Source organism: Dipodomys merriami, unplaced genomic scaffold (assembly GCF_024711535.1).
Source record: "Dipodomys merriami isolate MVZ:Mamm:240054 unplaced genomic scaffold, mDipMer1.0.p SCAF_6, whole genome shotgun sequence".
Taxonomy (NCBI): domain Eukaryota; kingdom Metazoa; phylum Chordata; class Mammalia; order Rodentia; family Heteromyidae; genus Dipodomys; species Dipodomys merriami.
In genome coordinates, this window is record NW_027206179.1 from 20,048,348 (window position 1) to 20,073,294 (window position 24,947).

General features: G+C 37.6%; 1 protein-coding gene across 1 annotated transcript in view; it reads right to left on the minus strand.

Moving 5' to 3' along the window:
• Window positions 1–24,947, minus strand: part of Pcca (propionyl-CoA carboxylase subunit alpha) — a 296,255-nt gene that overhangs the window by 47,423 nt on the left and 223,885 nt on the right. Inside the window, exons 20-21 of the mRNA XM_070002672.1 lie at window positions 18,183–18,281; window positions 7,075–7,128 (exon numbers count right to left, since the gene is read on the minus strand). Of these exons, the coding sequence (XP_069858773.1) occupies window positions 7,075–7,128; window positions 18,183–18,281 (153 nt within the window). The remainder of the gene's footprint in view (window positions 1–7,074; window positions 7,129–18,182; window positions 18,282–24,947) is intronic.

Consider the following 24,947-nt stretch of genomic DNA (forward strand, 5'->3'; position numbering starts at 1 on the left):
TACACCACAATGACCTGAAATGACCTACCTAATTTGACATCTCTTTACAATGGAGGTCAGTGGAAGAAAGTCTCAGAGTACCATCATAATACGTCCAATAGCAGAACCGTTTGCCTTTCCAATGAGCTTATCTTAAACAGCAGTGTTCAAGCACAAGGAACCAAAGTCTTCTTTGGTCCAGATTTGCTCCTGGTTTCCTTCACTACTCTTCAATGAAACATATCTTTAAGCATCTTACTCCCACAAGGCACACAACTAAGTATGTGCTTTACACTTACCATTCAATGGCAAATAATACATTCCCTTAGAGGTCAGAACAAAGAAAAAATGGATTTTTCAAATAAAAATTTCCTTCAGATTTTTTTTTCCTATAGACCAAACTAAGCACCAAATTGTGAATTTGACTGAGGTCAAATTTCAGATGATAATATATCTCTAATCAAACAAGCAAAAGGATGGAAAAATACAAATACAAATCAAATGAAGCAAAAGGAGAGTAGAACTGAACCATTACATAACAATGTCTGCTATTTCTGGCATTTTTAGGCATTTTACATTTTCTTATTGAGCACTTGCCATCTCCATAGAAGTCAGGAATGTCTATCAGATGGGAAAACTGAAGATCAGAGAGATTCATTGATTCTTTCAAGTTTACAGAGCAAGTACAAAGGAGATCTGAGATTCAAATACAGGAAATAAGGCTTTGTTTATTTATTATTCCTCTCACTACTCCTGTCAGCTTCAATACTCACTGACATCCTCATAGAAATTTCTTTTGAGCATATAACTTGGTAACCCTGAATACTTTTAACTGATAACATCCTAAGATGTCTGACTTTTACAACTAACTCTAGGGGCTCTATGCCCTATTCATCTTAGACACTGACTAGAACTATAGGAAGTGATATAGGTAGACGTTTTCTAAAATTCTAAAGCATCATACAAATGTTAAGACACTGAGTTATTTATTAAAATTGATTGTATTTTAAGAATTGGGGCAAATGGCAATCAGATGTTGAGATAGTCTGAAGTAATGAGTGGCTCCCTAGGAAGTAGATACTGTGAAATAGTCACATGTAATATACATGATCTAGACATTAGACAATGTCACGGTTTTGTAAATGATCTGTTAGTCTAGCACCTCCCTCTTAGACGTAGGCACTGCTGAGCTCCTGTCTGAGGCTGTCCTTGTGGCCAGCTCACCTGTGGCGCAGCTTCAGCTATTACCTCTGCTATTGATGAGTACCAATGTAGCACGCTCAGCCTTCACCTCTGTTCTGACCTCCACACCAATACGTCTCCTACATCACAGATGCCTCAACGATCTTTTGAAACAGAAATGACAAAGTCCAACTGCTCCACCACCTTTTCTCTGGTATCATTCTCTTCTGTCTGAGCCAATAAGATAGGAGAATATCTAGTGACATGGTGACTTCCTCCTTTCAGTGAATCCCAAGGCCTACAATACTCCCATTCTGCATGGTCCTGCACCATCTAGCTCTTGCTATTTTATTTTCCCCTTGTAAACAGGCTTTTGTGTCGCTCCCTGCCACCCTCCATAGCAAGCTTGCTAAACCTCAACCACTTGGGGCAACCTAAGGCTTTCACTCACTTGAACCTTTGTTTGCACTCCTACCTCAGCACACAGCAACTGGAGGCTTCCATCTTGTATTGTGAGTGACTTTTGAGGAAGTCTCCTGTTGATCTACCAGATCTCAACCTCTATCACACAGTAGCTGATCAGTCAAATAAGAAAATGACCTGACTACCATCTTGGCATTAGATGCTAGGCTTCAGTATCGAATGCAAAGGTGAATAAGATATGAAATGCAGCTTCTTTTCCCTGTAGCTTTACTGACATTTACTCAATAAATATTTACTCAATTTAGGTTCTCCACCAGAGAGCTATGCTGTTTTTTTGTTTGTCTGTTTGATTTTATTTAAATATATTTTATTGTTATTGTAAAGGTGATGTACAGAGGTGCTAGCGTTACATAGTCAGGTAATGAGTACATTTCCTGTTTTTTTTTTTTTTTTTGGATCCGGTTGTGAGGCCTGAACTCTGGGCCTGGGCGCTGTCCCTCAGCTCTTCAGCTCAAGGCTAGCGCTCTACCACTTGAGCCACAGCGCCACTTCCGGCTTTTTTTCTTTTTGCTTATGTGGTGCTGAGGAATCGAACCCAGGGCCTCATGCATGCAAGGCAAGCGCTCTACCAGTGAGCCACCTTCCCAGCCCGAGCTATGCTGTTTGACTTGAACTTTTGTACCCATTTTGCTACAGTTAGAGAAAAACACAAAATGTACAATTCTCTCTGCTACTACATCAGCTGATAGTCAAGTTATCATTTGTCTGTCTTAGCCCCATGGCTACTATGCCTTTTTGTTGTTGGACAGGATTTCACTGTAACTTCCAGGCTGGACTCAAACTCATGGTCCTCTTCTCTCAGTCTCCCAAGTGCTGGGATTAAATGCATCCACCACCACACAGGGTACTAGTATGCTACTTAAGTGCAAAAACCAAGTCATCTTCACCTAGCTCACTTCCTAGCATATAAAAGGCTGCCAATTATTTCTTTCAATTTTTTGTTCATAGTGTATCATAAATTGGGCACTGATAAAGCTTTTATATTATATAGAACATTCATTTTCAAAGAACAAAAACTAAACTAAGTTATATTCCAAAAGTTCATTCTTAGACTGGATACATGATATACAGAATATACATTACACATTTGATTAATTTTCAAAGTTAAGGTGACATGTATAGCCCATTTTATAAGATTTTATTCTATCCATAATGTGGATGGAATTTTGTATATTAGGAGAAACATGGGGTGCGATGCCATGGATTTACCTGTTGCTGAGGATTATGAGAATGTGTCTAAACATCTGGAAGCTTCGTCAGCCCTCCACTCTACCACCATCTGCACTGAGATGGTGGGTAGTAGGCAAGGGTCCGGAATAGGAGAGCAAGGGCGGCGCCTGGAGGACATGTGGGAGAAAGGCTTTGTTTCTAAGCTCTGCACTTCACACCTTCCTCTCTCTTCCCATCCCTAGAAGGTGGGGAGAAGCGGCTAAGTCCCTGCAGGACTCAGGGTGGCTGCAAAGGCAGGCCGGCATAGGTGGGCAGGTACGGGCATCAGTGTGGTTCACTGCCACATCATTCCTGACCTGCACTGGGGCAAAGGAAGGGACAGGGTACAGTCTGACATAAATGTTGGAGGACTGCTATCATTTTAAGGTGTGAATAGCTAATGAAGCTCTCTCAAAGTTTCATTTTGAAGATGGTACCTGAACAAAAACACATGACATCATCTACTACGCTAAAAGAGAGGGTGGCAAGAAACACAATGGTAACAAATCTAGTCCTTTTCATTGTCCAATTATTTGGATTTCAAACAAATGGGAGTTTGCTCTACTAAATTCTAATGCTCATACATGAATTTCAGAAGAAGTAGAACTTTTGATGATGTTTATAAATTTATAAATAAAAATGATGCAAATTTTAGGCTGTGCAGTATCAGATGACATGATACAACCCAAGCTTCAGCTCTTGCTAATTAAACGAATCAATTAAGAGACTGCAGTTGCCACTGGGTAGCTGCTGTTCTATGGTAGCAATAACAACCCCACGGGGAGGTCTTTCACGGCATTAAAATGCTGTCCTCCACAACTCCATCTGATATTATTAGAAACAGTTATTTGTGTCTTGCTGTCATATTAGTAGCAAAGGCAAATTATGGAAATATGCAGACCAGAATGGTCCCAGTATGAGATCAGGTTGGGTTTTCAGCCTCCAAGGGAACAATTGCTGAAATTCCAAAGTTCCCCCAAGTTCTTTAATGGAACCGGTAAATCTATCAGCACAGCATCCATTTCGAAGCTAGGTAAGGGTCACATATTGACATACTTTCCTGCTAAGCTGATACAATTCAACTAGATGAATTATCATATTAAGTTTACCCTCCTGAGTTAAAATGATGGAGTTGAAAATTGTTTTCGATGGTTGTCATTAATCGCTGTTACTTTGCAAATGCTTACTTTGAAATCTAATTGTCCTGGTGTATCAAGGGTCATATTAATAGCATTCTTAATGGAGATTCTTTGTAAAACATGTTTATTCTATGATATTATCTCTCAGGCTTTCAAGGCTAATAAGAAATAAAGCATATTTATTAACAATAAAACTTAATTTAAAATGTACAGTTTGAGATTTAAATTAACTTCAAGAACTTTAGCATCATTTAGTTTCATTAGGATCTCTGGCTAAGCTTCAAAGACATAGAATCTGATAGTTCCTCAAGTTTTCTTGGGTAAATGCCAAGACACAGACATAAAGAGGCTGTTCAGTGGAGTCTAAGCTTAACTTCCCTTTAGAGCAATCGACATTGTTTTTCCAAGAAAAAAAAAATCAGTCCCATGAAATATGCTTGCCTTTATATTGCAGTCCTTTAAAAATCAAATATACGATGAGCGCTGGTGGCTCACACCTGCAATCCTAGCTACTCAGGAGACTGAGATCTGAGGATCTCTGGTTGGAGCCAACTCAAAAGTCCAAATAACCAGCAAAAATCCCAAAAGCGGCTCAAGTGGTAGAGTAAGGCCGTTAGTGAAAAAATCTAAGTGGGCACAAGAGGCTCCAAGTTCAAGCTTCAGTACCAGTACAACCTCCCACCCCGCCCACGCCCCCCTTAAAAAAGGAAAAAAGAACACATACAAAAGACCCCCCCATTGCCAGGCACTGATGGCTCATGCCTATAATACTAGCTACTCAGGAGGCCAAGATCTGAGGATCACGATTCAAAGCCAGCCCTGGGCAGGAAAGTCCATGAGACTTAGCTCCAATAAACCACCAGAAAACTGAAAGTGGTGCTATGGCTCAAATGGTAGAGCACTTGCCTCAAGCTGAAGAGCTGAGAGACAGTGTCCGGGCCTAGAGTTCAAGCCCCACAACCAACAAAAAAATTTAAAAAATAAAAAAAAAATAGACTCCCCTCCCCACATCTATCCTATTGTTTAGCATAGAAAGGAATTCTGATTCAGCAAGATACTAACACTTCTATTTCTTTGTGAGCTTATGTAATCTGATGAATGGGATTTATGGCTTCACCAAAATCTGCAAACAAAATACAAAAATAAAACCTTCTAAGTATAGGAAATAAACACAAATATTCTGGAAAAATTCTCTTCCTAAGTGTATGCAATAGAGTGAATGTTCGTGTCCTTTCCACCTCACATTCAGATATGGAGGTGTGATGGTATATGCAGCAGGCCTCTTGACCTGGCTCAGATGAGGTTACGATGGCATGAGAACCTTCGTTACAGAAGAAGAAAGCAGAATGTGAGCACTGCCTTGTTGTCAGCCTCTTCCTTCCTCCTCCCCCCTCCCCCCCCCCCCCCGCCCCCGGTCTTTTTCTGTCCCTTTCTCTCTTTCTGTCTCCGATTTACTACTACATGGAAAGATGTGGAATTCTATTTGTGGAAGAACACAGTTCTTGTTAAGTAACTGAAATACCTGTAGGGGATAGGATATACACTTTTATGATTGTTAAGTTCAATTTAGAGAGACCATAATATCCAGATAGTAAGGCAAACATTATCTTAAGTATTTCAGTAAAGGTAGTTTGTTTCTTAAAAAATGACATTAAGATTTGAATCAGTGGACTTTGAGTAAGATTATTCTACATACATTAGGTGGACCTCATCCAATTGGTGGTCTCGATGGGAAACAACGGACCAGCAGGCGGGAAGGAGGAATTCAGTCTTTGGACTTAAACTGCAATGCTTTCCTAAGTTATCAGCCTATAGACGTTCCCTGAAGATTTCAGATTTGCCAAGCCTCAGCAATTTCATGGGCTAATTCCTTCAAACAGATCTCTCTCTCTTTCTTTACATATACATAGATACACACAAACTCCCAACACATTCTGTTGGGTTCACTTTTATTGGGGAATACTGGCTAATACTATGTTTTATGACACTCATTTCATTTCCATAATTCACTTCATTTATTCCTATTCCACTTTATTATCAGAAAAGCAAGAATAACCATAAGTCATAGGTTTGATACCTAAAGATTAAGTTATATGAAGTGCCAGCCTACTTATATGCAATGTATATGCTTATTATGCACATTGACTACACATACTCTGTACATATACTGATATTCTCAATAAACTGACAAAGCTCTCAGAAATGCCCCTACATGAATGTGAACGATACCCAAAGACAAGAATAGGCTGACCTCCCAAGCAATGAATGAATAGAGGGAGAAATACTGAAATATACAGCTAATAAACAGAAAATTTTTAAATTGAAGTGACTTTTAAAAGAGATTATTTTAAACAGGATGACCATTGCTACTAATAACTGTAATCTTAACAAATAAAAATATCTTATACATGTTTGAAAATAATTGAAGAATCAAAAACAAAAGCATAAAACACATGAAGTTATTCCCAAAAATACCACTCATAATAGCAAAAAGTAATTTAGAAACAATCTAAATATCAAATAGCTAAGATTCAAAGGTAAGTACAATATATCACATCTACCTATCACAATGTGAAATATAGCTCCATTTTTAAAATGCTTATAAGTATCTCACAGCAATATATAAAATAATTGATAGCATTCAGGCCAAAAATTAAGATATAAAACTATGATTGGAAAGAAAAAAAAAACTATGATTTGTTTCTACTACAAAGATAGTTTTCAAAGGACCTAATAGAGAAAACTAGAAAAAAAAAGTCAAGCTCAGTTTAAAAAAAACAAATGTTCCTATTTTATTTAAAAAATATAGAGAAAATCTTCAATAGAAAAAAAGTTCTTAAAATACTCAACAAACAAATTTTGAAAGTATTTTCTCTTTAACAAAACATCCTCATTATTTTAAACTCTATCATGGAAACTTCTTCAATACATTAAGAAACAAACATCCTGCAGAAAAATATCTCAATATAAGAACAATATAAAACCACAGTGAAGTCAGGTAGAAACGCATGGGTTAAAATTAGCAGAGCACTTCTTTTTCTTATAAAATAAGAGGATACACAAAGCATTCTTTAGTACTTACCACTGTACCAAGAAACTGAATGCTCATGCGTCCACCTGCTTCTCTAGAAAGACACTGAAAAAAAGGAAAAGTATAAAATGAGACTGCATCTGTACACAAACTTGTAATGAAGGTGCTCATCATTCCACAAAAACCCACATGCCCATCAACTTCTGAACTGATGAATATAGCATAATATGTTTTTTCCACAGCAGAATAATATTTGGCCATAAAAAGTAATGAAGTATCAACACATATTCCAACAGAAGTGAATCACAAAGTAACACTGTTATATGGTGCCACTTAACAATAACTGAGGTTCACCGAGGTACACAGTAGATTAGTAGTTGGCTCAGGAGAGGAGAGAGGGGAAGGAACGAGGAGTAACTGGTAACTGTGGAGGGGTTTTTGTCTGGGGAACATGTTCCAGAACTGTATGATTACCGTCTGCTTTCTGGGCAGACTAAAAGTCATCTAACTACATTTAAGTGGGTGAATTATATGACATATGGCTGTTTCAATGTTGTTAAAATGAATTACCATTTATTTAAAATAACAAAATGAACAATGCAATTATTTTGTATTCAGAGAGTACTGAAAAAGAACTTGCCTCTATGTTATCCACTTATTTGTAAACTAGACACATGCAAAGTAAATATGTAACTATTTATACATATTTTTCTCATCTGAACTTCATAAGTCAAAAATACCACTGATAAATGCATGTCTATTTAGTACAGTAGACATAAATTACACTTATCCCAGAATATCCTCAGCTGTAAAACTGCTCAATGTAATCCTAACATGCTCCTCAAGAGTCTTCTTTTTTGTGTCAATCAGAGAGGGCTATATGACTGAGAAATGAAGTAGTTTTAAGTAAACATCCATGGTTTTCTTTCTGAAGTCTCAGAGACAGTATCAGTGGCTTCTACTCAACCAAATACAACGAACTATTACGAATGTATCCTGATTTTCTTCCCAGGAGTGGAGGTTTAGCAATTCCAGTCTCTGAAATCACCAGGGTAATAATGGAACTTGGAGAGCCCTGGGCTCCTTGGTTGGAGGTTGAAGCAATGAGGAGGAAAGCGGCTTAATGCAGAGCCACCCTGCACCTAACCTACTGCCAAGTGACCTGACACAACAGTTACTAGAACACTCTACACTCAAGTGGAGTAGAGAGGAGGAATATCAAAATCCATTTGCCCACCAATTTGATTTCAGATAATTTATACTTTAAAAATTATGGGTAAACAGAAAGATGAAGCCACACAAATATTATAACCGTATAGCGCTCCAAACTGAAAATGCTGTTACCTGCGCAATCAACAAAACAAGTGGAGACATAAATTGTAGTTTAGCCCAGAAGCCATTTCGACACTTAAGATACACAAAATGTTTATACCAGGTGAACATCCTTTATCCAAAATGTGTGGGACCAGAAGTGTTTCTGGTTTTAGAAAATTTGTTGCCTATAGTGGTTGAACAACAATATTCAACACTAAAGATTTTGGGAGTGCTTGAATTTTGGGCTTTTTATATCTAATAGAAATATTATGCAGTATTGTATTGGTAAATACAAAAGGGGAAAAAACAAAACAGAATGTAAAAAAAAATCTATACAGAAAAACTCTAAATAATGCATGTAAATTCATTAATGACTATTTCTGGATGGGTTGGTATGGATGTGTGTACATATTCTATCAGTAGTAGGACTGAAACCAGAAACCTGCACTTGCTAGACAAGCACTTCACACTTGAGCCACATCCCCAGCTCATTGCCTTTATTATTTTTTTTTTACATAGATTCTCCCACTGGAACGTCTGGGGTTATGAACATGTGTCACCACATCTGCTGCTCTTTATTTCTATCAATCCATTCATTCATTCATCCATCCATCTGTGGACCACAGGGAGCCCTGGCAGCTGAAATAGGACCCACCTCCCAAGAAAAGAAGAGAAACATAACAGAATTATAAAATGAATATAATTCAATGTAAGTCCATGGTATAAAATGTATGAATTATTGTGACATAAGAGGAAAGACTAGCCATGAGCCTGTGGATCACACCTACAATCCTAACTCAGGAGGTTAAGACTTGAAGGTCAAAGTTCAAAGCTAGCCCAGGCAGACAAATATGTGGGACTTTCATTCTCCAATTAACCAGTAAAAAGCCATAACTGTAGTTGTGGCTCAAAGTGGTACAGTACCTGCTGTGACTTAAAAACAAAAAAAGAGCATAAGGCCCTGAGTTCAACAGGAGGAGGAGAAGGGGAGGGGGAGGGGAGGGGGAGGGGGGAGGGAGGAGGAAGAGGGGGAGGGGGGGGAGGAGGAGGAGGAGGAGGAGGAGGAGGAGGAGGAGGCGACAATACAAAAGTTCCTCAAAATTTTTAAACAGAGCTACACATGATACAGTATCACACATTAAAGAATCTGTATTCCCATGTGTAATAAAGCATATACATGACAGCCAAGTTACGGAAATGACCTGACCTTCCATTAAAGGAAAAGTAGATTAAAATGCGCATATATACTTATTAGTCTTCAGCCTTAAAAAAGATGGAAATCTGTCATTTGTAACAATGTTTCTTTTTGATGGAACACAAGACCTCTAGATGCTATTAATCCTGGAGGACAGTATTTGTTAAAGGACAGAAGCCCAACAGAGAAAGACAAATACTCTATGATTTCACTCATTAAAGCAATCTAAAAAACTAGTGGAGAGTAGGGAATAAAAGTTAGTATAGGCTTAGAATGGTATAGTGGTAGGGTTAATGATCAAAGGATATACAATTTGAATTAGAATATGATTAAGTGATCCATTCTACTTGATGACTATAGTGAGTAGTGCAAAGAGAGTAAATGTTAGGTGTTCTCACACAAAAAAGTAATATACGAGGTAATACTAATCTGAAGTACCTTGATTTCACCATTCTACAGTGTACACATATTTGAAAATAATATTTTATACATGATATACAATTTTTGACAATAATCTTTTTTTTCCTTTTGTGATGCTGGGAATCAAATCTGTAGCCTTATACATACTAGGAAAATGTCCTACCACTGAGCCTCACCCGTAAACCTTATAAACTTCTTATACTTGAGAAATTGAGTGTGACAGGTCTATGTTTAGAAAGAGAAATTTCATTCAGAAGTGGAGCTTAATCTTTCTCAGAAAGAATACACAATTTTCCCACAGTAAAAAGTTAAACTAATTAAGTTCTCAAGTCCACAATAAACCCACAAAATACTCAATGCTTGCAATGTATCAAATGCATACCAAAACAAATATCAAAGTGACCATTTGAGAAGCTGATAGAGGAATTTTAATAAGAATTAAGACTTATTTTCACAAAACATATTCTATCCACACTTGTTAAAATATTGTGTCAAAAACAATTTATTCTTTTTCCTACATAAAATGGTACTTATAGTCAGATAAAAATTTCACTTTTCTTTTTTTTTTTTTTTTGGTCGGTCCTGGGGCTTGAACTCTGGGCCTGGGCGCTGTCCCTCAGCTCTTCAGCTCAAGGCGAGCGCTCTACCACTTGAGCTACAGCGCCACTTCCGGTTTTCTGGTGGTTTATTGGAGATAGGAGTCTCACGGTCTTTCTTGCCCGGGCTGGCTTTGAACCTCGATCCTCAGATCTCAGCCTCCTGAGTAGCTAGGATTACAGGCGTGAGCCACCAGCGCCCGGCAAAATTTCACTTTTCTTATAGTATGCTCCAACATTTACAAAATATACTTTTCATTTCTTTAAAAGAAAATTTTAGAGGATTCTTTTAACAAAATGATTTCAATATTTGCTAGAATTAAATCTATACAAAATTAGCATTCTTTCTTTTTTGTTTGTTTGTTTTTTGTTTTTTTGGGTCCGGTCGTGGGTTCTGAGCCTGGGCGCTGTCCCTCAGCTCTTCAGCTCAAGGCTAGCGCTCTACCACTTGAGTCACAGCGCTACTTCCGGCTTTTTTTTCTGCTTATGTGGTGCTGAGGAATCGAACCCAGGGCCTCATGCATGCAAGGCAAGCGCTCTACCACTGAGCCACCTTCCCAGCCCCCAAAATTAGCACTCTTGATCACTTGCAAAAGCATTCCCCAAACAATAACCCAAATGTTCCAAAAATATCTTCCTGAGATATTAAAACCAGAGGTAATATCACCTTTAAAAGTAATGGTATGGAACAGTAAGAGGAAGAAAGAATGATTGCTCCCCACCCCCACCCCCGCCTCACCCCCTCATTGATTTCCAACTTGATAATAATTCTTTCAAGACCTTTAGGGTTTGTCTTAGTCTCCAGGGCAGCTGCCTGTATTATTTTCCACATTAACTATAATCAGTGTTGATACTATTCAAAATTCTCTTCCTCTAGCAGCCACTGAAATGTAATTTTCTAGTTAACAGATAGCACAGTGTGTTTGTGGGGGTAGGGTAAGCAGGAGTTCAAAAGGATATTTTTCTGTTGTGTTAAATTTACAATAACTCTTAATCATAAAACATTCTTATAGAGACCAAGACAACTGCTAAAAGCCCAGCACTATCATCCCAAAGCAGGCAGACTTGCATCAAAATTAATGTTTCAAGTGACACTTATACATACATCCCAGCAGTTAAATTGTGATTAAATTTTGAAGCATAATGAAGGGTTATTTCTGTTCTATTGGTGAGCTTGTTTCTAAGATGTGTAACCATAATTGATGTTTTCAGGAAAGTGAAAAGGAGATGGTTAATAATTACTCTTTCATTTCCTACTTCTTTAGGAAAAAAAATACTAACCTCTACTTATTCTAAGTTATATATTTACATATCCTACACTATCTAAATAGATGGTTTCATATTACATTGGTGACTCTAGAGTAATCACATGCATATAGTACAACAATAGCTAATTATTTCTAAGAGGTGGGGGTGAGGAGAAACATCTTTAAAACAGGAGAAAACATTTATTTTAGGACTAGAAACATGCAGCAAAGTTGATTCACTTTTTTGGTGTGCGCGCACACCAAATACAGGCAAAGTATAGGCAAAAATGTCAGACTATATTATTTGCAGGCAATGTGGGAGGAATTTTAATCTAAAGTACTGAAAATAGCTTATTTTACCTTTCTTAATTTTCCAGAACAAAAAAATATACAGATGGGAGAAGAAGAGGGATTAGAAAGTTTAGAAAGACACTTTCCCATTACATTCACAACTACTCCAAATTATGAAGAATAACCATAATAATTAGTTTTCTTCAAAAAATAAATGGTTTAATTTCAAAAACCTATTCGGATTCTGTATAGGCACCACTTGTAAATATTTCACAGAGGGTTTACACAATGTGCAGTATTGTAAACCCACAAATTTCATGGATTTGGGTAATATTCTACATTACCTAGGTACACTAAGAAATTTAAGCATCATGTTATATAATTTCTTTAATATTCCAATTAACTCATAATATGTTTAATCTGGTATTCTGTAGTAAATAGCATGAGCTTCTTGTGAATACTATTCCATATTTGTCTGCTTTGCCATGGAGAATTAGTTCCACTTAGTTGAGTACCAATGACCTATTCAATATAGAATGCAGTAGTGCTACAATCATATTTGTACTGTTATTTATAATAAATTTATTCTCTGTGGAAAATATTTAAGCAAGAATATGAAAAGAAAGAAAGGAAAAACTCTTCAAAGGGACACAGTGAATGGATCTACATCAAACAAATGCAGAAACTGTGAGACCTTAGCAGGATCTCCAGATATTTTCAAAAGTATTTAGCTACTCTTCAGTCCTGAAGACCAGCTGCTGTGAGCAGGTGGATAGAAGCAATCATGCCACACAGAGACACAGGCCAATGGCAGTTAGTCAACCTTGCTTACAAATGCTCAACCATGTGACTATACAAAATGAAGAGCCTAGTCTGAAAATGCTAACAAAAAAGTGTATTAAAATCCAGCAGCCAAATTACTCTACAGGAAATAGAAAACTCTGAGATGCTCAAAGTAAAAATTTAAGAGACCTTTCCAAGGTTAAAAAAATTACTTCACAGGAGCAGAACGTGGACATAGTAGGAGTAGCAGTAACTTCTATTTCTCAGCATGTTCTACTCCACAAAGGTTTCAGTGTGACTGAAGGAAACACAATGAGCTCAGCATCAACAGGACACAGCAAATCTTGTGTTGGATTTATATTTTTGTTTTGCTGAGACAGGGTATTGGTGGGCTATCTCGGCTGGCCTGGAATCTATGGTGGTCCTGGAGTGTCAGATCTAGGCATGTTGCATCCTATTAGCATTCTTTTGTTTTCTTTATCACTTTAATTACATGTTACAGGCAGGAAATCAGTCCACTCTATAAAAAAGCCCTAATTTTTTTTTTAATTTAAAACTTAAAGTTAGAAAAGTTTGTCATTGAGACGATACACTCATCTTCTGTTCCAAAGTTGAATTCAGTTTGTTTACTACTTATTCTTCAATTAGCTCATTCTACTAATGCAAATAATTTATAAATGATAAAATTCAAAACTTTGGGTGACATATGAGAAAATAGCGGAAAAAATATCTCTTTTATCTAAAACATTGTCTGGTTTATCTAGAATTGCCAGGTGCTAATGGCTCACACCTATAACCTTAGCTATTCAGGAAGCTGTGATCTGTAGCATCATGGTTTAAAGCCACTCCAGGCTTGGGAAAGTTTTCTAGATTCTACCACCAAAATTACCAGGAAAAAGCAGGGCTGAAAGAATAGCTCAAGGAGTAGAACACCAACCTAGCAAACTCAGGGCCTTAACTTCAAATCTCAGTACTGCCAAAAACAAAAGGTTTGTCACGTGAGTTGTCTAAACAAGTAACATCACACACGTGACCTCTAAAACCTTGAATGTGACTGAGGAATTAAATTTTCATCTTTATTTTATTTTAAACAGAAGCAATACAATATTTTTCTTGTTTTGTTGGAACTCCACTCCACTTTAAATGTTTTATTGTTTAAAATGCTACTATGTTGTACATATGCTAGTCACCTATATTCTTTCTACAATCATATTAATATTTTATACTTTTATATTTTATATTTTATCCTGTTGCAATAACATTTGCATATATTTTGGAATGTATTTATATAGAATATTAACACATTAATAAAATTAATTTCACTGTTTCTTCTTTTTGAAATATAGCTCCTAACAAACTGACAACTCTGTATATGGCTTATATTTAACCTGTATTGGAAAAGGCCAACAGTGTAGGCAGTTTAGAAGTCTTTAAATATCTTCCCACAAACAAAATAGGAGAAAGGTTTGCCAGAGTTCATATTGCACCATTAGGACCTATTAATAAACATCATTACTGACACACACTATCTGCAATAAAAATAGTAGAAAAAACACTGATAAATATATAGCATTCAAATACTGTCATTTTCTTTTGGGGGAATAATGGTATTTGAGTGAAAATTTGTTTAATAATTAGATCAAGAAATAGGAAAAAATTATGCATGAAGTTCTTTATTCTCTTCAAGTGTTTTCAAAGTTTAGGCTCTCTATTATAAATTATTCCATTTCAAAATACAGAACCTCCTCCATCTTTCAGATAGCTGCAACATCACTGGCTCTATGCTAGTGTTTATCAACAATGATTTATGTTTTTTCCTAAAAGCAGCAGAAGAGAAAATGCATTAAAAGGGGGTGGGACAGGTTATAGAGTGGAGAAAAGATAGTGTAAGGTAGATGTAACTGAAAAATAATGACTGACAGCAGGTGAGAGAGGGTATTGATATGCACAAATCCCTGAGAAAGAGGAAACAGAACAGCTAGAGACAGACTCTTTTCTATATTAATATCTAGCTATACCTATCAGTAGGTGGTACTGTTGGCCTGAAACAGCTTAGGTGCTACCCAGGGGAAACAGAAGCACATAGTTGCTTCATAAGCAAAGAACTATGGTAGTTCTGTATATGCAGACTTTCACCAGCCACCCTACAAAATATAGATTCTGCAAATGTTGGGAAGTCAGGAATTAAAGAGAATGGATAAAATAGCTAAGAAGGCTATTTTAGAAACACGGCTTAGAAGGCTTAGAAGAAAAAAATCTAAGTCTTAAAATAAGACAGATTTATTTCTGATATTCTAAAAATGATGATTATCCTTTTAACCATTCATCTGCCCACCTGTTTATCCAATTAAGTTTTTACATACTACAGCAACTCAGCAAGACAGTAGGAATTTAAAGGCAAATAAAAAGAGCAAATTTAGACCAATTAAAATATATTAAAAACCTATAGGATTTGATATCCAAATTATTGTACATGGCAAAATGCAACTAATCCTTTTTAAAGGAAATAATGAATAACACCAAGGAAGAGATTTACCGATGAAAACCAGGATGGTGAGTGGAGAGGGTGATCTGACTGGATGAGAGAGAGAGAAAAGGAGCCAGCCACGTACCTTGAGATGCACCCATCTTCAGGCAGGCAGAGGGAAAATCAACAAAGGTGGCTGTAAAGCTTGGTGCCAGTTCTTTGCTCCTGCCACACTTTCAAATCCCTCTGTCATCCCCCCCCCCACCGCTAACATGATCCTCAGCACCCTTACTTTAATAGCTGTAAACGTGTCTCCAATCTCACCCTCATTTTTCTTCAGTCTACTCCCCACAACATAGCCAGAGTCCACAAGGTCCCAGTACACCACATTTTTGTTCCTATCACCACTTTCTTACTAAAACTTGTTCCATGAACAAAGCAGAGTCCAATCTAGATCAAGTTTTGCATGTTTTGGCTCCTAGTCATCTTGCTGGCTCATCCCTTGCCCTCAGCTTATTCTCTGATTACTAGGTATGAAACGGCAGTTTCCAAAGAGTGGTATCTGGACTAGCTTTATCAGCATTACCTAAGAATGCAGACCTAAGACTATGGAGGTATCTCAGTGGTAGAATACTGGGCTTGATCTCTAATACGACAAAAACAAAAAAACAAAACTAAGAAATGTAGACCTAACCCAGAGCTTCTAAACCAGAGTAAACACTTGTAGGTCCAATGATCTGAGTTGTTGTTTTGGGTTTTTTTTTTTTTTTTTTGCCAGTCACGGGACTTGAACTCTGGGCCTGGGCACTGTCCCTCAGCTCTTCAGCTCAAGCCTAGCGCTCTATGACTGGAGCCACAGCGCCACTTCCAGTCTTTTCTGCTTATGTGGTGTTGAGGTATCGAACCCAGGGTCTCATGCATGCAAGACAAGCACTCTACTACTGAGCTACCTTCCCAGCCTCTGATCTGAGTTTTAACCAGTCTTTAGTTGACTCTGCAACACATCAAGGTTTGAGTCACTGATTTCAACCATTAATAAGAAGTACATTTTTATCTGAAAAATTCTGAGGGGGTAAAATGGATAAGTATTTGAGCATAATGATGAAAATCATAATACTCAGGTCATACTACCAGGGTTCAAGTTTTGCTCAGTTTCTACCTAATTTTGTGATCACAGCTGGCCTTAGTATACAGTGGTATGCTTAACAGCACAGATCCTACAGCAAGAATGCTTGGATTTAAATTCTGCTCTCTTGAAGATATAATAATAAATGAATTTAAATGGTGTGAAATGATATAGTGATATTTCTACCATGGCTCTCAGAGAGTTTCACTCTCATAATTAGTATAGTTATAAGGTTAGAATATAAAATAAGACAGTGAGTTAAGATATGGAAGTAAATGTAAGAAAAATGTAGAAAAAAAGTAATAAAATCACAGTCAAAATACAAGACTCAGTACTGAGAGAGTTCAAGACCTACTTTGAGAACAATTGGTTCAGTCATCAAATATGAATCTTCTGCTCCCATAGTCTCAAACAGAGATAGATGTGAAGCAGGTATAGAGTAGTCTTTATCTATGATCCCTTCATTTTTTTAGGTATAAGTGTTTTTTAATTAACTTTCTGTGTAAAATAAAGTTAAAGAATGAGCATGCTAGCCAGGCACAGGTGGCTCACACCTGTAATCCTAGCTATTCAGGAGGCTGAGATCTGAGGATCACAATTCAAAGCCAGCCTGGGTAGGAAAGGCTATGAGACTCTTATATCCAATAAACCACTCAGAAAACTGGAAGTGGTGCTGTGGCTCAAATGGTAGAGTGCTAGCCTTGAGCTGAAGAACTGAGGGATGGCGCCCAGGCCTAGAGTTCAAGCCCCATGACCAACAAAAAAACAAAAACAAAAACAAAACAAGAATGAGCATGGTATGAGGAATTTGTGACCTTTATTCATACATGACAGACATATTTTTGTGTGATGGGGTTTCTCCTCTGGAACTTTAAACCTCAAATATGAGGTTAGATGAAGGTATCTTGGCAGACCCCCTTCCATAGCTTCTATTTTAAAATGGAGGTCACTAGTTACACAGAACGCCCCATCAATTCTGGGTATCAAAGCATCCCTTCCACTCAGCACATTTTTACACTGAGGAATGAAGAGGTTCATATATTAAAAATTTTTGAAAGCACCTTAATTTTTTGAAAAAGTCTTGACTTTTTTGAAAAATATATGTACCATAGAATTCAGACTGCTTAGCTTGTGTCTACCACCCTGGTTTGACACAATATCAACTGCATTGGTAAGAAAATCATAAATACATGCAAGAAATTTTAAAAAACAAACCTACAATGGCTAAAAAGAAAAAATGTTCATCTAATTTTTTAAAAAGTTGGCAGAGGTGGTGCCCATAGCTTATGCCTGTAATTCTAGCTACTCAGGAGGCTTGGATCTGAGGATCACGGTTCAACTCCATCCTGACCAGGAAAATCTGCAGACGCATCTCCAATGAAGCAATAAAAGGCACAAGGAGAGCTGTGGCTTCAACAGTTGAGATTATCTTGACCTGGGTCAGCACCCAGGTCGAGTTCAAGTCCCAGGACTGGCGCAGGAGGGAAGAAAAGTCAACAGTATTCTTTACTTACAACAAAATATAATACAAAAACCTTTTTACCTTGTCTTAAAAATATTAATTTAAAATATTATGACATAACTCAAGGGTCTCTAAAATAAGATCAACTGTCTTGAAGCATAAAAACTATAACATGAATAAAATACAGCTTTTCCTCTACATCTGTATATTCAACATAAACTTAAGGAGGCCTTCTAAGAAAATCATCAGAATGTTTACCTGCACAGTCCTCTGAGTGCCATCAACGCTGACAGACAATAAGGGCAAAGCCAGGTTCCACATACTGGTCAATTTTAGTTTCGACCCGCCAACTTCCACCTGTTGTGACACCAAATAAGACTGTTAGCATGAAGCAAGACAGAAAGCTGCTCTCAAGTTCATTGCTGCATACAAAGCAGCAGCCACTTTAAACAGATGGCTCCCAAACAACCTGTCATGTTTACTGCTCCAGCCATGAAAGACAGGGCCCAACAGCAGAGCCTCCCCAGCCATCTCCGGGGAGAGGTGAAGGACCTGAGAACAGCTGCCTCCGGGTGCTGAGGCTTCACATGATTTATAGGAAGTAACAAACAGCCTTCTAACTCCACACCTATCTGGACATGCTACATTTACTGCAATTAGACAAGTAATGCATATAAATTCCAGTGACACCTTGCAACCCACGCAACAGGGCTTGCATATAATATCCTCTCCAAGGACCAAGGAAGAACTTCTTTCTGCGTTAATTTTAATGAAGGACTCTGCATTGTTATCTTAATTATACGTAAGCTTTAATTGGGCAAAAATATTTGGCACTGAGTATCTGAAGTCCACTCAAACTTTGCGAAGTTCTATCATATTTTTGCCAAACAAAAAATGATGATAAAGTTATCATTCGTAAAGCTAGAAAGGCAACAACCAATCTTTCCAATGGAAGATATTCTTATGGAAAATAATTTAATTTTTATGTAAATAATACAAAAGCAATTTTAAAAAACTAATTTAAAGTACCAAATCTGAAGTTCTTTCTGCCCTTTCACTTACTAATGATTGTTCTCTAACATAAGACAACAAATAACATCATTACTGTCTACCACAGACAATCTAACAGAGGAACGTGTGAATATACTTAAGTTTTATAGCATTATCTAATGATTCCCCTCCCCATTTTCAATTCTCACACTTTACATCAGACATTCATTCCTTAAAATTAAATACCAGAGTCCTCATTGTCTTTTTTGTGAGACCCCTGAGGACTAGTAGAAATGGAGGAAGATGTGTAAAAACATTTCAGAACTATCTGGCTCGTCAAAGTATCCAGGCCTGAGGTCATAGACTCGGGGAGGTTGTAGGCTTTCTTAAATGAAGTTCAGCACTCAGCTTCATTGACAAAATGGTATGAGTACAACACAACAGACCAATGGAGGAGAAAGCTCGACAGATGACCCAAGCTCATAGTAAGTAGATGGCACAGATGATTCCATGGCTTCAAGCAAATAACAGACTCCATGGGTAGCAGAAGCCTCTTCAATGTCTTAAAGCACCCAAAGGCTGAATGAGTTCATCACTCATTCATCAAAAAGGCATGGCCTGGGGCCTGGCAGCAAAGACTTACAAGGACAACACTAAATCTGGTTCTCAGCCACCACTACCATCATAAACATTCCTAAAGCCCAGGCACTGAGGGTGCAACCGTGGTGGGGGTTGGGGACAAAAAAGATTCCAACCAGTAGGTTACTCAAAAAAGAATATTTACACTAAAAAAAAGTAAGATTCTGTTACGTGCAAATTTTTCTTCTCCCATACCTTATTAAAAGAAAGACTACATGTGATTGAAAAATAAACCACATTTCCTCATAGGCCTGATGCGTAAAGGGTACAAATTTTTACTTTAAAAAATCTGAAACAAGAAAGTCATAACTGCAAGTATAAAATATGAACAGCAAAAAAAAAAATATGAACAGCACCTATGAGTATTAAAGAAGGGAGGAGACCTGCTGAAAGCACCACATGCCTGCTCAGGTCCAGCAAGAAATATAATTTCCTCTAAGAAATACAACTGTGAGCAACCGATGAAATGATTCTGCTGATGCCATACTAGATGTGTGCACAGCTGGTGAAGCAAATACCATATTTCACAACCACAGTTTAACACCATGGAAAGTTGGGCTGTACTAAAAGAAGTAACTCCTGTTATTGTGCCCCATATACTGTTTATACCCAGTCCTTTGGAAAAGGTGGCTAAAGAAGCAGGACAGAAGTGGTACTAATTGTCACTAAGTTGAGAACCTTGCCTAAAAACCACTACCATAACTGGGCACTGATGGCTCATATCTGTAATTCTAGCTATTCAGGATGCTGAGATCTGAGGATTTGGGTTGGAAGCCAGCCAGGTCAGGAAAGTCTATGAGAGTCTTATCTCCACTAAACTAACAAAATCTGGAAGTAGAGCTGTAGCTCAAGTAGAGTGCTAGTCTTGAGAAAAAGCAGCTCAGGGATAGTTCCCAAGCACTGAGTTCAAGCATCAGGACCTACACAAAAACAAAACATAACCACCACCACTTTATCTTCTCAATACCAACAATCAATGGGAAATGAGTCCAGTACAAAGGAAAGAAAGGGCAGATCTGGTGAGAAAACCAGAGTATTAAGCTGAAGGAAAAGCCACAGTCTACTTATGCTTATAGCCAGCCTTCCTATTACAACATGAACTATAATCAGAAAACAAGCAATATTACATATTGACATACAAGTTAGGAAAAAATATAGAGAGAAAAAGGTAAATAAATTAAGAGTATATAGCACAAGAAGAGCTACTCAAAGGAACACAGGAAGAGTTCAGATAAATAATTTTCCAAAGTCTCAAAGGCAACCATAGGAAACATGACCCTTCTTAAAGAAAAAAAAAAAGCTCAAAGAAGAAAAACAAAGGTTCAAAGAAAAGATTATATAACAACAGAAGGAAATGAAAATCAAGCTGGTAGAACTCAGAGAAAAGAAAAGAAAAAATAACATTATAGAGATAAAAGCCACATTAAGACGCAACCAAAAATAGAATGACTAAAAGAAACACCAGGACATAGAGAAACCCTATTCAACAAAACAGATAGGACCAGCATAGAACAATTTACAGTGGAAGACACCAGATATGGAGGAGGAAGAAAAGACATGAAAAAAAAATGCAATTCTCTTGTTAAAGGTATATACAGAAAAAATGTAAAGCCAAAGAACTGGTATTTTTATCTTATTTTATTTTTTATTTATTTACTTTTTTGGGGTCCGGTCGTGGGGCCTGAACTCTGGGCCTGGGTGCTGTCCCTCAGCTCTTCAGCTCAAGGCTAGCGCTCTACCACTTGAGCCACAGGGCCACTTCCGGCTTTTTTCTTTTTGCTTATGGTGCTGAGGAATCGAACCCAGGGCCTCAGGCATGCAATACAAGCACTCCACCACTGAGCCAACCTCCCAGCCCAGAAATGGTATTTTTAAATAAGCAAAATTTGTAGAACGATTATTTTTATGGAATTTCAGAACTAAAGAAATAATTATGACAGACATTAAGAAATTATGTACAAGGAAGGAGAGAAAAAAAAATCATGTCAGGGGACTAGAAAGGTAGCTCAGTGGTAGAGTGCTTACCTTCCGTGCATGAGGCCCTGGGTTTGATTCCTCAGCACCACATAAGCAGAAAAGGCTGGAAGTGGCACTGTGGCTCAAGTGGTAGAGCACTGTTCAGGGACAGCGTTCAGGCCCAGAGTTCAGACCCCATGACCAACAACCCCCACCCCCCCCTCCAAAAAAAAATCATGTCAGATTTGAGGCTAAGGATAGGAGAAGGAAAATAGGGGAGAACAAAGGACAAGGTGACGCTGACCACGAATGATTAAACCCATAATCTGACTCATGGAACTGTAACCCTTGTACAACTACTTATAATAATAAATCATGTCAGACTCACACTGATACAAAGATCACAGAGCAACAGGTTCAAATACTGAGAAGAGGAAATGATCTCCCTGGATTTTGTATCTAGCCAAAGTAGCCTTAAAGTATATCCCATAAGTGTGTATTCTATAGCATGTAAAAAGTTAAAAGGCACTTTCTTTTCTTTTTTATTAGCTTAGGTTAGTTACATGGGGGAGGGGATTTCTTTGTTACATCTTCATTCATGCTTACACTATAGTCAGTCAGTCAGTCAGTCTTATCAAAGGGGACTTTCTCCTGTTTATTTTTTTGAGACAGATCTTGCTATGTAAACTAGGCTGGCAGGGACTCATAATCCTCCTGTTTCAGCCTCCTGAGTGCTGGAATTATAGGCATGCACCACCACACCTGGCCTTTTTTTTTTTTTTAGAGGAATTTCATTTTTACTGAATAAAAACATTACTGTTCATGTACACATATCTGAATATACATTCAAATATTTGTAAGTAGTAAATACACATTTTTGTGATCTAGACTTTGCATAAAGATGTTAAGTCCAAAGAAAAATTATAGTTATTGACAATTACCAATATTTCGATTTTATAGTTTTCATCAGAATTTCTAAGATACTTCTGAATGTACATGTTATGAAGCACACAAGGATGTGACCCCTCCTCACTATGTGATACTCTCCAACAATGCCCAGTGCCTCCCACTTAGGCACAGAGAAAGCGGAAAGCGAAGCTCATCTGGGTTGGTGATGGATGGAGAAGGAAGTGGTGAAGAAGATGAGGATACCTGTAAGTAAGTAACTATAATTACAGGCCAGGAAAGCTAAGCTGGACAAAAAGATAAAATCAGGCATGGAAAAAATAATGCAGGACTGGCTGCCTGTCTTCAACATCAGTAAGTAGGATACACAGGAGAGAATCCGAAGGTTGCCGAGGGGAAAATGGTATAGTGAGGTAAAATGATGTGTTTCCAAGGAGAAGCAATTTCTAAGAGAGAGGAACAGTATCTAGAATGGTGTCACTTCACATATCTGAGGTGCCTATACTAGAGAGAGAAAGTAAAGGTAAAAAGAGGTGGAACATTCCAGAAAAGGCTGATATGGGGGGATCTGTAGCTCATAAAGAAGACAATTCAGGGGGCTCATGGAAAAATGCAGAAAAATTAGACAGATTACAGGCAAGGGCTGGGCCTCAGATCTAAGAAAGAATGGAGGACCAGAATGGTTCTCCAACACTGACTCCCTCCGGCTGCACGGCTGCAGCCACAGCCACACTCGGCCTCTGCACCTGCTCTCCTCTGCACCACTGCAGTTGACTGCGCTCCCCACAGATGCCTCTCTATCTCCAAATGGTCTCCTCACCACAGCCAGTCATGTCAATGGCAGAGTGAACATCTTACAAAGCCAGAAGCAAAAAGGAAATAAAACTAGTATGAGAATTTGAAAATGGTGGTACCGTCTGCCTTTGATAAGTGTAAACCCTCCCCCCAAAAAAGAAAAAAAGAAATGAAACATGCAGTCTCTAGTATAAGGACATTAGATATCTCATCACTGTGCAATCATAAAGATTACACACTCATTTCAAGTCTTGGCATTATAAATTTAAATGAATCAGAGCAAGGCTGTGGTGAGTTGAAGTCATGAAATCCATCTCCACACACATTACTTTCTGAAAAATTTCCCCCAGAGTAATCAAAGAAATGAGTTTAGTTGAAATTTACTCAAAATAAGAATGTTTATGATGTTTAAAACAACAGTTCAAAAACCATGATTTCTGTCCAATTTTGAGAAGACATTTTCCCACATTTGGTAACCTACTATAATCTGCATTCCATTGAAGCTTTTAGCTGTAGTTATAATACAAATGATGCTCACATGGAACATTCTCCATGAGTTGTTTGGAAAATTCAATTTTCCTACGTACGTCATCATCAGGGAAAAAGAAAGGACACACCCTAAGTTAACTTGACATTTGACAGAGATTACTTACATCCTTTACTACAAAAAACAAAACAAAACAAAAAAGCACTTCCTCAGATAGCCTCATGACAGTAAAAATATTATAGCTTCTGTTGTGAAAAGCACCTGCTAACCATTTTTTTAAAAACCTAACATGGGAATTTAACACAAAACAAAACATGTGCCTTTTTTTTCCCAAAAACTAATACAACTTTGGGAAGATACAGACTAAAGTGTTTCCAATCCATAACATGACTTTTTCTGTTGCAACGCTAAACTCATTTCTTCATAGACTTAAGATGAAAATACAGATATTCCACCATTTTAAAAGACTATGTCATAAATCTTACTTCTATTTCTGAAAATGAATAGTAAACAAATTCAAGAAATGCTATTATTTTAGAAAGGAATAATTTTTAACAGTCTTTGATCAGCTTTCATACTAGATTTTGTTTGTTTTTTTCCCCCCTTATATTTTGTTATTTGTTTCTTTTCTGAGAAGTCTCACTATGTAGCCTACACTGACCTTGAACTTTCAGGCCTTCTGCCTCCGCCCTCCACCTTCCACGTGATGGAGTTACAGTGTGCACCATCATTCCTGGCACAATGTATCTTAAAAATGATTGTGCTATACAAAAAAAGTGGAAAAGGACCTACAGTTTTCAGGTTTGACTTGTACACTGGAAAGAATCCTTAAAATGCATACTCAACCCTCTCTTCCTCTCATTTTACAGGTAAGGACGTTAAAAGAGCCATATAAATTAACAGTAATTTATAGAAGGAGTTACCTTGCAATAATCTTCAGGGCATTTCCCTTAAAACATCTCAAAAGCAAAAACAACAAATATACTGTAAATACTAAGAAACAGTGCTAGGGTACAGTAGGTTCTCATTGCCTGTAGGTACTCTGAAAGATGACTGTTCGAAAAATAGATATTTATTGCTTCTTTTTTGTTGTTTAGGTAGGCACCTGTGGCTCATGCCTGTAACCCTAACTACTTAGGAGGCTGAGATCTGAGGATTAGGATTCAAACCAGCCTAGAGAGACAAATCTACCAGACCCTTATTTTTAATTAATCAGTAAAAAGCTAGAAGTGGAGGTAGGGCTCAAGTAG